Raw genomic sequence first — 16,345 nt, forward strand, 5'->3', positions numbered from 1 at the left:
GGAATACGTTCTGCTTTCCCAAATTTAAAAAGTCATCCCTCTAATTTTTCCCTGATTTGCTCAGTTATCAAAATAGCAACATTTTTGTTCTTTTTTGTAAAACAACATAATTTTGGTTCCAAATTAAAACAAACCTAGGTGAAGTAAATGTGCAGCAGCAGCCGCCTGTCAGTGAGGCATCACAGGCCAGAAATCTACTACTGAAAAGATTCCTCAACATTTTGCATCTGGAGCCTTAAGGACAGATAAGGTAATAAAAATATTTTCATACCTGACTGGTGAACAGCATAATACACCTTCTCATTGTCTGCTTGCATTTTTGCTGCCTTCTGTTGAAAAACTGCAAGCAAAAGGTAAATGTCAAATTTTTTAAAAATAGCCAGAAAATCAACCTGAATAGCATTGGCTCAGGGCTTCGTGGCATAAGAGTCAAGCTTGGGATTCAGCTACTTTACAGAGGGGATTGTGGAGGTTGGTGACTACATGCAGCTTGGGCGTCTCCGACATATCCATATGAGCACCGAGGAAGGAATTTCAGTGGTGGTGGTGGTGGGGAGCTGATGGTCATGCTTAGTATATTTTCTAGTCTTTATGAGCATGCTTGAAAAGGCTGTGAAATTGGCATCCACTGCCTGCTAGTAGGTGCAATTAATGAAGTAAGGGAGATGGTTAAGACCCTAAGACTGCTTCTGCTTGAGGCTGCATTGGTCAGAGGACCATCAGTACCACAAGCCGAACATGATCTTAACTAGGTCCCTTACTGTGTTAGCTGTACCTGCCAGCAGATAACAGTAACCAGCGACATGGCATTTGCTAGCAAGCATACCAGAAAGCTCTGAGAGCAATCGCTCCAGGTTCCTTTATTCTTGAAGGAAGGAGGGTAAAATGATGTTTTCCATAGCAGGCCCAAAGCTCTGGAATTCTCTGCCTGAGGCACTGTGTATTGTACCAGACAGAAAGAGTTTAAAAAATGAACTAAAAACATGGCTGTTCAGGAGTGCATATGATTTTAACTTAGAGACATCTGAATGCACAGATCCACAAGAACAAGAAGGACAAAAGATGATAGAATGCAAGATCCACAAAAAAACTCACAGACTCAGGCGTGAGAACCATAAATTAGCAATCCCCATTATCCGATCTCTCTGCCAGTTGTTCTAGATCAATGTTAATATATACTGAGAAATTGGTTTTCATAGGTTTGACAGATAAATGCCAGCCTCTGCAAACCGCCTCTGTAACCTTAATTGTATGTTAATTATATCATAATTGTGAATGTAAATTTGTAAACCATTGTGATCTATTTATGGAACGACAGTATAGAAAATGGCAAAATGGCAAAATAAATAGATACTATAGGATCCGGCCCAGTGGCTTGATGGCTCACGCAGAGGGTAGGGCTAGTGGATTTGATTTCTTGGTTCAAGTCTTTTGATCTCTAGGATATCCAGAGCTGTGGTTGATGCTGCAGAGCCCCTGGCGTGCATCCTAGTTACTGCACAATGGCAAGACCTCATGCCTGCATTTAAGGTCTACGCTTGCAGGATTACGAATGGATACCCTGGCGCATGGCCTCCAGTTGAGGCCTGTCACTGCAATGAATAGGTTAAAGTAAGTTGGGAGGAAATATAAGATGGGGGGTGGGAATGCTTGGGTGGTTGCGAATGAAGGCTCATGGCACAGGTGGAAACTGCAGGATAAAAAAAAAATAATATGCAGATACTTAGTTATTGTTAATTACTGTTAATAATATTTTCAAAATGGACACTGACACCTGTTCAATTTGTTTTTAACAATATGTGATCCTTCACATAACTACAGATGGGTGAACCATCTGGGGGCGCTTTACACTAACAAAATTCATGACTCCTTGCCCTTGAATTTTTCATCTGTGGAAAATGCTGCCATCAGCAGACTTTTGACCGCATATACAGGAATTTAGCAGACTTTGAGGCCAATATCCAAACACATACTCTATGAATTTCCATGCAGATGGAAAAATAAGCCCCACTGGCATATTTCTAAACAGGAAGCTCATCTTTGGGACAGTGAGAGGAGAGGCTTTCACTGTTCCTAGGCCATACAGAAATCTGGAAGGGTTAATCCAGGGTTAGGAGGGGTTGAGAAATGGAGGAGAAAGAGAAATGGGCTGGCAGTGAATAAGAGATAGTGAAGGAGAACTGGGCAGAAGTAAGTAATGGAGAAGAGGAGAAAGAAGGGTAAGAGAGAGAGAGAGAGATGGAAAAATGAGAGATAAAAGGAAGGGGGAAGAGAGGAGTGTAAAAGAGAGAGAGAGAGAGAAGTAAGCTGAAAGAAAGAAAGAGACAAAGAATGCAGAAGGGATGGGAAAAGGAGGAAAGAACTATAGGAGGAAAGGTAAAATGGAAAGTAGAAACAGAAAAAGAAGTCAGGAGAAGACGGAAAATAAATGAGAGACTGTGAACAGTTCAACGAAGAGCAATAACTTGGAACAATGATGTTAGAAAAAAAATATTTTGGAGCCTATAACTCGTGACAAAATACATTTATTGTGTGAGTGGGTAAAAATGTAATGTACATAGTAAAAGCACTTAATGTGGCATGCAATAAGTTTACTGTCTGCACATAACATTTTGCTACACTAGGATGGACACGGTAGTAAGTGCCCGGAAACAAAACAACCTGTTCTGTGAATGCTAGCGAATACTGAAATCCCCCATGTTAACGAGCCCAAAATGGAAGGGCTCGTTAGCACAGGAGATTTTCCCCGCACCCAAGGGACCTTAGAGCTCCAATTCTCCCTCTACCCCCCAGGATCCAAGCTCAAGGGGCTGTCATACCCCAATATCCCCCAATGCCCCTCCCCTACCTCTGGTAAGTTCCCCCCATTTCCTATCCCATTTGATGCAGGCCCAATAAGGTCTGGGAAAAGAACGATCTGAGTTCCTTCTTGCCTCAAAGCTAGTACTTTAAAAATGGTGCCAGGAAACTACATTGTGATAACATTAAACTAATAAGCATTCTACTGTGAATATGATAAAAATATACAGCTGAATTTTAAAATGGCCACACGCGTAAAAATTGGCACTTGCGCGCAGGGCCCGGCCATTCGCGTAACTGCTGATACGTGCACAAGTGCCGGGGGGGGCGGGACGGAGGCTGACCAGGACAGTGGCCATTAGCCGCTGTTCCGGGGAAGTGCGGGCCGGCAGCTGGCCGGTGCACGCAAGGTGCTTCTGCTCCGATGGAGCAGTAAGTAAAAAAAAAATTTATTTAGATAGGGGGTAGGGGTCAGGGGTGGAGAGGGGAAAGGGGAGGAAGGTTAGGCAGGGGGGTAGGGAAGTTCCCTCCCAGTCCACTCCAATTGTGTCGCTGCGCGTAATTTGCTAAAATTCACCCCCGTGCATGCGCACGCGGCTCATGGATTTTATAACACGCTCGCGCATGTTATATAAAATCAGCACATCGATATGCGTACGCCAGGAACCGCATGCACATGGATGCGCGCGTACCTTTTAAAATGTAGCCCATTGTATTTTGAATGTATTCCATGATCAAGTGCTTGAAGATACAGAAATATTATATCAGTGTTTGGAATGGATGAAGGAGAAAAAATTCAAAATTATGCGAGTCCAGCCTGAAAATGTGGAGACTGTTAGAATCAACATTTTGTGCACGGTTATATCAGTGCTCCTCTTACACTTCATATGATCACCTGTAAACTATGAGATTAGCTCTACTGTGGCTTTAAAAATCAATCCACAAAGAAAGGAGTACCAGGGAGCCCCATGGAGAACTATCATCACTGATCCTATCAATCGTCTTGAAAAAGAAAACAGTTGTATCACTTATACGCACAATCTAATGAAAAGCCACATGATTCGGTATTTGATGGCGCGAATCTTTAAAGAGCTATTCTCGACTGGCATGCCAACTCTCCTTGCCTCCTTCACAGCACTTAACAGCAATTGAAATAAACAGTTCAAACTATCTCTACCAATAAACGGCACTTTACGCTAACAAATAATGACTATTTTCACTGGGTTACAAGAGACATTCCACGTAGAGTTCCAAGAACAGTAGGTATGCTGCTATCAGCTTCCAACTGGTCTTATCAATTACTAAATGCACACATCCCATTGTGAGATGCTGCTGCAGAATTTGACAAGCCAATTGACTGATGTACACTGGCTTGGGCGAAAGTTTACTTTCAAAAAGGCAGTTAATAAATCATAATAATAATAATAATAATAATAATAAAATGTCCCAGGTAATTTAGGATTACCCTGGAGCCTTACGGAATGAGTAATACAATGAAAGAAACAGTAACATGAATGCACATGATAGTATTTTCCTTGTTTTTCTGCATGTGGGACTATTGTTGTTGGCCATACCTGACTGGGGATTAATTCCTCATTGCTTGTTTTGTTTCTTTTTTTCTGCATTAAAAGACACAGGCTCTTTTATTTTGGGTCATTTGATGTTTTGTTTTTTGTTTTTTTTTTTAATTAATTCCTGCTGCTCTAATCAGGTTTAGGAAGCTTAACTTTTTCAATCAATAACTGTTCAGAAGTTAACAAATGTAAAATGCATTTTTGTTGGTAGTAATAATGAGCTTTATATCTCTCTATATTATAAACATTTAGGGCTCTGACGAAGCATGACAGTACGTCGGTGCATTTGCAGCATTGCAATGCGCCCCTGGAGCTGGAGGACTCTCTGCAGCAGGAGATGTAATCAGCACCACAGCAGTGGGGCCAGATGAAAAGAGGCAGGATTGGCACTGTGGCGTGGTGGGGCCAGGCGAGAGGAGGCGGTGGTGCTGGTAGCGGCAGCTAGTGGGATTTCCTAGGCCCACCAGTGGCAGGAAGCGGTTCGAGGTGGCAAGTGAAGAGCATAAGGGGGAGGGAGGAAGTGAGAGAAGAGAACAGAGAGTTGGGAGGGAAGGGTGAGCAGGGGTGCAAACTGGGATTGGGAGGAGGAGAGCTTGATGGACCTTTAGTCTGACCCAGTATGGTATGGCAACCCGTTGGGATTACCACTAAATGGCCCTAGTTCCTAAACTCTTTTGAACTACGAATAAGAGATAGGAAGTGGTGGGAGGGTGCACCATTCTCAGAACAGCATCTCCACAGAGGTTGCTGGAATGTCCAACTCCCTGCCGACATAAAAGCAGTTTGAATCATTGCAAGTTATGAAAGTGCAGCTTTGGTTTGGAAGTTAGAAGGAGCAGGAGATTTTTCTTGTTTGAAGTTTGGGCATTCTCCATGGACTCAGGGCCGGTGGAAGCACTAGGCGAGCTAGGCCAGGGCCTAGTGCGCCGACCATTAGGGGGTGCGTGGCATGTGGGGCTGCCGCTGCTCACGGCCCAAAAACCAGAAAGGAAGGAGTTGGGGGCCGTGACCAAGGGGCGGTGGGGGGGGGGGGGGGGGGTCGGCACGATCAGGGGGTGGGGGCAGTGCAAGGCAGAAGGTGCCTAGGGCACCTAATCCCTTTGCACTGGGCCCTGCATGGGCCAGACCTCACAGTCTGGAATCCAAAGGAGATGGGAGACAATCTTTCCAGTACATTCCCTGTCTGGATTGGTTGCCTTCTGAATTGTTTATTTTTCAGATTTTTACTGAGGTTTTTTGGAGTTTTTGCAAGATCCCTAGTTCTTGGCCTGGGAAGGGATTATGGTGCAGTCTCTTTCTCGGATGACCAGGATAGGGAAGACTCTGCCTCCTTCATCCTTAGTCCGAAGGTGGTGGCCTGGTGGTGACCCTGCTGCAATAAACTTCCTCAGAGATTTGGAATTCTGCGCCAAGAGTTTGGTTTGTGGCCCACCCACTCCTCCTGCCCTGAAGTGGGGAAAACCAAGAAGAGCAGTTTGGATCCCTGCGACCTGGACCGTTTTTCTGAAAGATCCTGTCATCTAAAGTGAGGAAGAGAACTACGAGAAAGAACGGTGTCAAACCTGGAGACCCCCCGTCTAGAGTCTTCACTTTGGGGAGAAGGGACACAAAATGGGAGATTGTGCAGAGACTGAAACCCCGTGTTTCGTCTGCCAGTAGTTTTGGAAGGGGATTTTTCTGTCCGACTAGGATACCCCTATCCACCTGGGAAGCCTTTCTTTTCCATGCCCTGCAGGATGAAGTATTTCCCTGGCCCTTGCACAGATGAAGACATTTGGGGAACTCTGATAACAAGCTGCTGGTGCCAAAAACTGACATGTAAAGTGCTTTTAATCAATTGCTACAGTAAAGTTTTGCTCTGGATACCCAACGCGAGCATCCAGAGTATTTTGTTGGCACTCACATTCCTCCCACTGAAAGTGAAGAGAGATCTCCCCAGGGAAAAGTAGAATAGAGTCAGCCTTAACACCTTGGGTCCTGGAGAAGTATTTCCTCCCTGTTAGTAAGAACCTGACACCCCAGGGCCATGGCACTGTGAAGGAAAAACGAGAGTGGCCCTGGGAATTCTAGGATCAAGCATCAGAACAGGGGGCTACAAAAGTATGTTTTATGCTCTTATGACTAAAAGAGTTCACATTGAGCCCTGTTAAAACGCTTCTCCAGTGACTATGGTTGCCAGCTGCCTTCGTAGTTTCGGGATAGATTGGTTGCATAACATGGAAATCCGAACTACGATCCCATGCATTGGATGGAGTAACACTGGGACTGGTTTCACCAGTCCTGAAAAGATAAAGCCGACTGTCAGCCCTGCCAGCGACACCCTTTGATCGTCTTGACTGGTGTCACTTTGAAAGTAGTACCTGCCTGTTTATTTTTTCCTCCGGCACCTTTGAAAGCTTGCTGCACAATACCCCTTACTGTAGCTTGCCCGAGAAACATAGATCACAGTCAGGAAGTGAACCCGGGATCGTCTGCAGGGAGCATCTGGTACTAATGACAGACTATTACACAGGTCGCCTGATGGGAGCTACTGTTCGCAACCATTAGTCTTCTAGAGAAAATGGTTTCATCAGTTCAATAATGAGACCACTGACCAACTGAGGGAAAATAAATATTTGTTTTACAGAGAAATTAATATCCTGTGTGACTGCACTGTCATAAGCACAACATCTTAAAAAAAAAAGCCTAATTCATTTTTTTAAAGCCTTTTGATATTATTTTGTCACTATTAAAGGGTCAATTTCCTTAATCCTGTTAGGGGAATATATTTATGTACAATATTATGATTCAGTTAAACCTTAAACAATCTTATACAATTATAACCTTTACAGTGGATTTGTAAATGTTTTTTTACATTTTTTTTGTTTAGAAACCTTCTATCAGGCATTATTGAGTCCTCTATCATCATTCTGAATCTATATACGTAGAATTATTCTTTTTTTTTTTATTCTCTTTGGTTTAGGAGGCGATCAGACATATCGTGCCAGTAGATAAATATCTCTAATGCACTGACGTAGCTAGGATCATAGTAACATTTACATTACTTGTTCAAGTCCTTTCATGATTTTAGAGACTTCTATCATATCCCCTCTCAGTTGTCTCTTCTGCAAACTGAACAACCCTAACCTCTTTAATCTTTCCTCATAGGGCAGCTGTTCCATGCCCCTTATCATTTTGGTCACCCTTCTCTGCACTTTCTATAGTGCAGCTCTATCCTTTTTGAGATGTGGTGACCAGAATTGCACACTGTATTCAAGTCTCACCATGGAGCGATACAGAGGCATTATGACATTCTCCGTTTTATTTGCCATTCCCTTCCTAATAATTCTTAACATTCTGTTTTATTTTTTGATCGCCACAGCATAATGGGCTGACAATTTGAATGTATTATCCACTATGACGCCTAGATTTCTTTCCTGGGTGGTAATTCCTAAGATAGAACCTAACATTGTGTAACCACAGCAAGGGTTATTTTTCCTTATATGCATCACTCTGCACTTGTCCATGTTAAATTTCATCTGCCATTTGGAAACCCAATCTTCCAGCCTTGCAAGGTCCTCCTGCAATTCATTGCAATCTGCTTGAGATTTAACTACTCTGCGTAATTTTGTGTCACCCACAAATTTGATCATCTCAATTGTTGTACCCCTTTCCAGATCATTTATAAATATATTAAAAAGCACTGGTCCAAGTACAGATTCCTGAGGCATTCCACTGTTTACCTTTTTCCACTGTGAAAATTTCATCATTTCATCCTACTCTCTGTTTCCTCTCTTTTAACCAGTTTGCAATCCACAAAAGGACATTGCCTTCTATCCCATTACTTTTTAGTTTTCTTAGAAGCCTCTCATGCGGGTCTTTGTTGGATGCCTTCTGAAAATCCAAATACACCACATCTACCAGTTCACCTTTGTCCATATGTTTATTCACCCCTTCAAAAAATGTAGATTTGTGATGCAAGACTTCCCTTGGTAAATCCATGCTGGCTGTATCCCATCAAACCATGTCTATCTAAATGTTTTGTGATTTTCACGATTTTTCCTGGCACAGGTCTATAGTGTCCCAGATCATTCCTGGATTCTTTTTTAAATATAGGGGTTACGTTGGCCATTTTCCAATCTTCAGGTATATCAGATAATTTTAATGATAGGTTACAAATTAAGTGAAATAGGTCTGAAATTTCATTTTTTAGTTCTTTCAGAACCCTGGGGTGTATACCATCTGGTCCAGGTATTTATTACTCTTGTTTGTCAATCAGGCCTACCATATCTTCCAGGTTCACCGTGATTTGGTTTAGTTGATCTGAATAAACACCCATGAAAACCTTCTCTAGAATGGGTATCTCTCCAACATTCTCTTCAGTAAACACCGAAGCAAAGAAATCGTTTAATTTTTCTGCGATGGCCTTATCGTCTCCAAGTGCCCCTTTAACCCCGTGATCATCCAACGGTACAAACCGACTCCCTTGCAGGCTTTCTACTTTGGATATATTTAAAAAAGTTTTTATTATGAGTTCTTGCTTCTATGGCCAACTTCTTTCCAAATTCTCTCTTAGCCTGTCTTATCAAGGTCTTACATTTTGCCAATGCTTATGCTGTATCCTATTTTCTTCTGATGGATCCTTCTTCCAATTTTTGAATGAAGATCTTTCGGATAAAATAGCCTCTTTCACCTCATCTTTTAGCCATGCCGGTAATCGTTTTGCTTTCCTTCCACCTTTCTTAATGCATGGAATACATCTGGTCTATGCTTCTAGGATGGTAATTTTTTAACAATGTCCATGCCTGTTGCACAATTTTTTACCTTTGTAGCTGCACCTTTCAACTTTTTCTAACTATTTTTCTCATTTTATCAATGTTTCCTTTTTGAAAGTTTAGCGCTAGAACCATGGATTTACTTATTGTCCCTCTTCCAGTCATTAATTCAGATTTGATCAATTATGCTCACTATTGCCAAGCGGCCCCACTACCGTTACCTCTCTCACCAAATCCTGTGCTCCACTGAGAATTAGATCTAAAATTCCTCCTTTTCTCATTGGTTCCTGAAACAATTACTCCATAAAACTGTTTTTTATTCCATTCAGGAACTTTATCTCTCTAGCATGTCCTGATGTTACATTTACTCAGTCAATATTGACTGAGTAAATGTAACATCAGGACATGCTAAACACCAGGAAAAGAGACCATTTCTCCCCAATTCTAAAAGACCTTCACTGGTTACCAATTCACTTCAGAATCATCTACAAATTCATCTCCTTGATATACAAAATTATCCATCAACACACCAAAATTGACCTACAATTTCCTCTCCGCTTACGCAACTCCACAACACCTACCAGAGATGCATACAGAGGATCCCTCCATGTACCCTCTTCTAAAACCACTAGTCACATTACCTTAAGAGATCGAGCCCTCTCCACAGCGGGCCCACCGTTATGGAACTCCATCCCTCCCGATCTCAGAAATGAACCCTGCCTCCTAACCTTTAGAAAAAGACTCAAGACTTGGCTGTTTATACAAGCTTTCCCGGACTTAACTTAATGCGCCTCGCCATCATCATATCCAACACAGCAGCTGTATTTCATCTCCTTGTATATAATTTAGTCTCTACTAAACTATCTTTATTTCCTCCGCTCCCAGTTCAATAGCCCTTGTTAATTGTAACTGCTTTTCTTCGACACATTATTTACGTTTTTAATGTATTTATTGCACCCCTGTTTATATGTAAACCAGCATGATGTGATCGCTTCATGAATGCCGGTATATAAAAACCTTAAATAAATAAATAAATAAATATTGGGGTAATTGAAATCTCCCATTATTACTGCACTACCAGTTTGGTTAGTTTTCCTAATTTCTCTTAGCATGTCTTAGGGAGATGCTCATCCACCAACTGCTGGAGACGAAGAAGACTGGCGGGCTGATGTCAGTGCAAGGTTATATATACCATGACGTCATCTTTGCTCTGTCTCCATCTGTTGGTAGAGATGCATAACCCACTGGTCAGGGATTAATCTGTCTGAATGCCAAGAAATATCCCTTTGAATGGCACTTGTTTATTTCAGGTTGTCACTTTTCCTGGAAGATGTTTTAATAAGTGGGGGAACAAGGGACTTTGGTGACTTGTAACTTCAAATAATGCCAGGGAAAAATAACCCTATTGGCTGGAAGCCAGTGCTGTGTTATTTTCTGGACAACAGTGACCCCCCCTCCTTAAGAAGAGAGGATATTATAATTAACTGATCTGTGAGAAAAAGATGACTTTTCTTTGTTTGAAGAGACAGAGAGGGAATGAGTGAGGAATCATGAGGTAGATCCATGAGTTTCACCTTGTAGAGGCTGAGGAAACAAAAAGACAAGGAGTTCCTGCAGGGAGGTTTTTGTTTTTTTTGTTTTAATTTGAATTAGCCTGAAAAGAAATCACTTAACCAGTAATTTGAAACAAGAATAGTCTTTTGTTATTTTGTAGAAAGCACAGGTGAGGTGATTTTTGATAATTTTTGGTTTTGTTTTATTTCTAGCTAAATGAACAGTATTAAGATAGTGCTTACATCTTATAAGCATTAGGAAAACTGAGTTTTAGGGCATGGGTGGCCAACTCCAGTCCTTGAGAGCCACAAACAGGCCTGGTTTGTGGATTTCGAGGACTGGAGTTGGCCACCTGTATTTAGGGAAAACAGTAAGATTTGTTGCAATTTTATTCAGAATAGGGAAAGGATTTTTATTTTATTTTGGTGAGGTTTTAGTAACATACTTTGTGAGTCAAGGTGATCTCCAGGTCCCAGATGTCCTCCTATCATGTTATCATTGAAAGACTGCATAGAAATTCATCTAAAGCATTCAGCAAAAATTGAGATTGAACTGAGAAATCACAGGCTAATTCTTTTAGGATAGAATTTAAATGGAGGACCTTAGGGACTCATTGTATATTTGGTTGAACTGAAAACTGAAAGAAAAAAAGGGCAGGGTTGATGGCTTTCTGTTTATGAGTTACAAAAAGCTAATTTTTATATATCTTCCAATGCTAATAAATTCTTCTTTTTCTGTAAGGACATGGGTTTTTGTCTCCTCTAAAGTATAAGAATCTACATATTAAAATGGGTATGTATAGATTTTGTTTGCATAACTTGTAATAGAAATATTTTGAGATCAACCAATATTCAGACGTAGTCAGCTAAGGCCTGGATTTTCCAACGTCGCAAGCCTCTCTGAATTCGGCGGTAACCTGCTGGAAATAGGTGTAAATCTGCACGCGCCAGCGGGCTGCTGGCGTGCCATCACCTGACCTGGGGGCTGGTCCGGAGGCCTCGGTCATGCTCACGGGGCGGCGCCACGCCCCGGACCCGCCCCTGACCCCGGACACACCCTGGATATGCCGCTCCCCGCCCCTTTTACGAAGCCCTGGGGCTGTGCGCGCGTTCCGGGGCTGTGCGTGCGCCGGCGGCGGCCTATGCAAAATAGGCACGCCAGTGCCTATTTTGCATAGGCCCTGCGCGCGTAAATCCGACTGGATTTACGCACGCAGGGCTTTTAAAATCCGGCCCTTAATGAATTAGGCCCTAAATTAGCCAAATAAGTATATCCTCCCAGTTATACTCCTGGAACGTTTGTTTTCTTTTATGCGGCTAGATTTTAGCCAGATAATTACTGTACTTATCCAGCTAAAAGCTAGTTGGATAAGGGGCTACATATACCAAAACTTGCCATCTAGATGGATAACTTTGTTATCTATCTAAATGGCTTTTGAATATTGACCTCCCAGTATTTATTTTATTTTATATTTTTCTACTCCAGCCTGTACTTCCCACCCTGGGAGAACGTTCAGTTGCATGGGCATGTTAGTGATGCCCATTCTAACTCGCACAGCTGAGAGGTGGAGTTATTTATGTGGCCCCCCTCCCTCAGGTGGGGGTTTACATTATTTCAAATGCTGGTCAAAGCAGTACTTGAAACAAATGCTTAGGATCATAGTTCTCTTCTTGGATAGATGCAAACCATTCCATTTCTAAAGATGCTTATCCTCCTAGATACGCCTGCACTCACCAATGTATCCAAAACCACCTTCCCTGTGCCAATCCTTCAACACGAATTGAATTTCTCTGTGAGGACAGTTCCTTCTGCTCCTTTGTTGTAGGCAGGTAGGCTCTTAATGACTATATTAATTAATCCAATGCAGTTGGATTAACTGTGCATTTAGTTTCAAACTTCTACCATCAGTCATTCTTAGCCTGGTATTTATGAAAGTGCCAGCTGCGATTTGTGGAGCAGAAGGACGAGTGTGCCTAAGATAAGAGATGAAGGATGAAATCTGAAGAGGAAGAGGAAAGGAAAAACAGTGCATTGTAACTGCATAGCCAAACAAAGCTGCAGTAGAATGAGCTGCTTTGCTTGCTGAAATATATAATATATCCTAATATTTTCCTGCACAAATTTTAGTTTTCTTCAGTTTTAACAATGTACACATTTCAGTTTTCTTTTGTTTTACTTGAATGCCTGTGGAATTAGCACCCAGGAAGAGAGCAATACAATGATTGAGAGTGATGGAACTGAAAGTTCCCTTTTAAGCTACAGAATCAGTAAGCATGGGCAGTGCAAGCTTCTCATGTTGCTCTGCTCTTGTGTCGGTGGACCTGTGGGCTGAGGTGAGATTGGCTCTACCTGCAGGGAAGAGCTCTGTAGGTTCTCACCGTCAACAGGCAGACCCAGGCAAAGCAGAGACCAGTCCAGGGCTTCCACTTTAACATCCCACGTTCCTCTTGGGTTGATCCTTTGGGTGCTGGGGCCAGCAGGACCTAGGTGAGGGTCTCTGCTGATGACTGGAGATATGGTCCAAGGCTGGGTGAAGGTCATAGGCAGGAGGTGATCAGATGTGTCAGGGTATAGGCAAGGGTCAAGGCAGGCAGCGATCATGTGTATCCAGGATCCAGGCAAGGGTAAAACCAGGTATCCATCCAAGGGACAAGAAGAGGGATGACAGGGCTGAGGCAGACAGGCAAGGCAGGAGCAGGTCAGGTACACATGGACTAGAATTTGCTGAGATGAAGGCAGGAACAGGCTGGGCAATGAAAACTGGAACAGGCTGAGATGAAGGCAGGAACAGGCTAGGCAACAATGACTGGAACAAGCTGAGATGAAGCCAGGCACAGGTTGGACAATGAATGACTGGGACAGGCTGAGACGAACATAGGAACAGGCTGCAGAAACAACATGCACTACATTAGGTAGCTGGAACTGTTGCTGAGGCTTGGATAAACATAGGCAGAAGCCAGTGATGTCATGGGATAGGAGACGATGGCCTTTCATGGATTACAAACTGGTTAAAAGACAGGAAACAGAAAGTAAGATTAGTCAATTTTCTCAGTGGAAAAGAGAAAACAGTGGAGTGCCTCAGGGATCTGTACTTGGATCGGTGCTTTTCAATATGTTTATAAATGATCTGGAAAGGAATATGACGAATGAGGTAATCAAATTTGCAGTTGATACAAAATTATTTAGAGTAGACAAATTACAAGCAGATTGTGATAAATTGCAGGACAACCTTGCAAGACCGGAAGATTAGACATCCAAATGGCAGATGAAATTTAATGTGGAAAAATGCAAAGTGTTGCATTATAGGGAAAAATAACCCATGCTATAGTTATACGATTATAGGTTCCATATTTGGAACTACCACCCAGGAAAAAGATCAAGATGTCATAGTGGATAATACATTGAAATTGTTGGTTTAGTGTGCTGTGGCAATCAAAAAAGTAAACAGAGTGGGGTGGATTTTCAAAGGCTACGCGCATAACATACGTGCATAACCTGAGGAAATCTGCCCCTGTGCGCGCCGAGCCTATTTTGTATAGGTTCGGCGGTGTGCACAAGCCCCGGGATGCACGTATGTCCTGGGTCTTGCAAAAAGGGGCGGTACGGGGGCATGGCCAGGGGGTGTGGTGTCAGCTCGGGGTTGTGTTCGGGGGCGTGGAGGCGGTCCGGGGCGGTCTGGGAGCGTGGCCGAGTGCCCCGACACAGCAGCCGGTGTCGGGGCCTGCCACGCCAGCACACAGCTGGCACGCATAAGTTACGACTGCCTGGAGGCAGGCGTAACTTCCTGGATATAGGTTAGGAGAGGGATTTAGGTAGGGCTGGGGGGTGGGTTAGATAGGGGAAGGGAGGAGAAGGTGGGAGGAGGCGGAAGGAAAGTTCCTTCCGAGGTGGAGTGGCCTCGGAGGGAACGGGCGGCGCGCGCAAGGTGCACAAATGTGCACCTTGCGCGCGCCGACCCTAGATTTTATAAGATACGCGTGACGTACTTTTCTAAAATCTACCCCAATGTTAGGAATTATTAGGAAGGGAATGGTAAATAAAATGGAAAATGTCATAATGTCTCTGTCATGGCAATTTCTGATCACCTCATCTCAAAAAAGATATAGTTGTACTGGAGAAGGTATGAGAAGGGTGAACAAAATGATAGAAGAAAAGGTATGGCTCCCCTTTTTAGTAAAGGTTAAAGAGGTTAGGGCTGTTCAGCTTGGAGAAGAGACGGCTGAGGGAGGATATGATAGAGGTTTTTAAAATTATGAGAGGTCTAGAATGGGTAAATGTGATTTGGTTATTTATTCTTTTGGATAATAGAAGGACTGGGGGGCACTCCATGAAGTTAGTAAGTTGCACATTTCAAACTTATCGGAGAAAATTATTTTTCACCTAATGCACCATTACACTCTGGAATTTGTTGCCAGAGAATATGGTTAGTGCAGTTAGTCTAGCTGGGTTTAAAAAAGGTTTGGATAAGTTCTTGGAGGAGAAGTCCATTAACAGCTATTAATCAAGTTGACTTAGGGAATAGCCACTGCTATTACTGACATCAGTAGCATGGGATCTACTTAGTTTTTGGGTACTTACCAGGTTCTTATGGCCTGGATTGACCACTATTGGAAACAGGATGCTGGGCTTGATGGACCCTTGGTCTGACCCAGTATGGCAATTTGTTATATTCTTATGTCATCTAAGGGTGCCACAGCAGTTATCCCATTGTGGGGCCCTTTAAATGCCTGAGGATCAGCATGCACGCTAGGGGCGCTGTTGGTGTCCTGCTCTGCTGGCGGGTGATGGCGTCGTGCAGCCGTGTTGGAAAAGGAGTCAGTGGCATCCTGCTGTGCTAGGGTAGAGTGCGGCTGGCCCTGCTGTGGCGGTAAGGACAGCGGTTCATGGGAGTAGCCCGCGGATTGCCGAACGCAACATATACCAATGTCTCTGCCAGAAGGATCTCAATTTTCAGATCTGGAATCAAGGCTGAAGTAAAGTTGCTCTGTCAAAATGTATCCTCCTGTGCTCTGCTCACAGTAGGCATGATGTGTCTTATTTTGCTCAGCGTCCCAGAGCTCCTGGAGAAGGGCTTTGTCAGTCAAAAGCTGTGGTTCCTTCTGGAAATAGCTCTAATGATGCCAGCATTCATAATTACTTTGGTTTTCCTCCATTTAATTAATCTTTTCCCCCTCTGCTGACAAAAACCAGTCATTGCAATGATAATTTTCAACCAGAGTTCACAGACCATGGCTCCTTGAGGAACTTGATATATGTTTATCCTGAAACTGGCTGGCATTTCTCACTGTAGTGGAGCTGCTGGGACTCCAACCATTCAGAGGGCCATGAATAATTCCTCTCCAGTAACCCCAGTCCCAGCTGACACATGGAGCAAATGTTAGAATAAGAACCAAGTCTCCTACATGACAGCATACAGTTCAACTACAGTGCCATTGGGTTTGCCTTGTCATATTCATATTTAAATACATACAAAACAACAATTTCTTGCTATTGAATTTCTGGTAATGAAACCTTCATAGTATGAATCCTTTTTATAGTGAATTCTGTCTTGAAAATACAGTAGTGTCTGAAGTTTTTTTTTTAATTATATAACTATAGTCCCTGTCCCAATTATTCCCAGCCATCAGGCCATCAGGATTAGGGAGTTTGTGTCTTGGGGTCCCA

The 16,345-nt window shown here is 43.0% G+C and overlaps 1 protein-coding gene across 2 annotated transcripts in view; it reads right to left on the reverse strand.

Annotated features, from left to right (window-relative positions):
- BANK1 (B cell scaffold protein with ankyrin repeats 1) overlaps positions 1 to 16,345 on the reverse strand; it is an 894,626-nt gene that overhangs the window by 29,479 nt on the left and 848,802 nt on the right. For both annotated transcript variants that reach the window (XM_029597059.1, XM_029597058.1), the window contains exon 12: positions 272 to 340. In XM_029597059.1, the coding sequence (XP_029452919.1) occupies positions 272 to 340 (69 nt within the window). The remainder of the gene's footprint in view (positions 1 to 271; positions 341 to 16,345) is intronic.

Source organism: Rhinatrema bivittatum, chromosome 1 (assembly GCF_901001135.1).
Source record: "Rhinatrema bivittatum chromosome 1, aRhiBiv1.1, whole genome shotgun sequence".
NCBI classification, from domain to species: Eukaryota; Metazoa; Chordata; class Amphibia; order Gymnophiona; family Rhinatrematidae; genus Rhinatrema; species Rhinatrema bivittatum.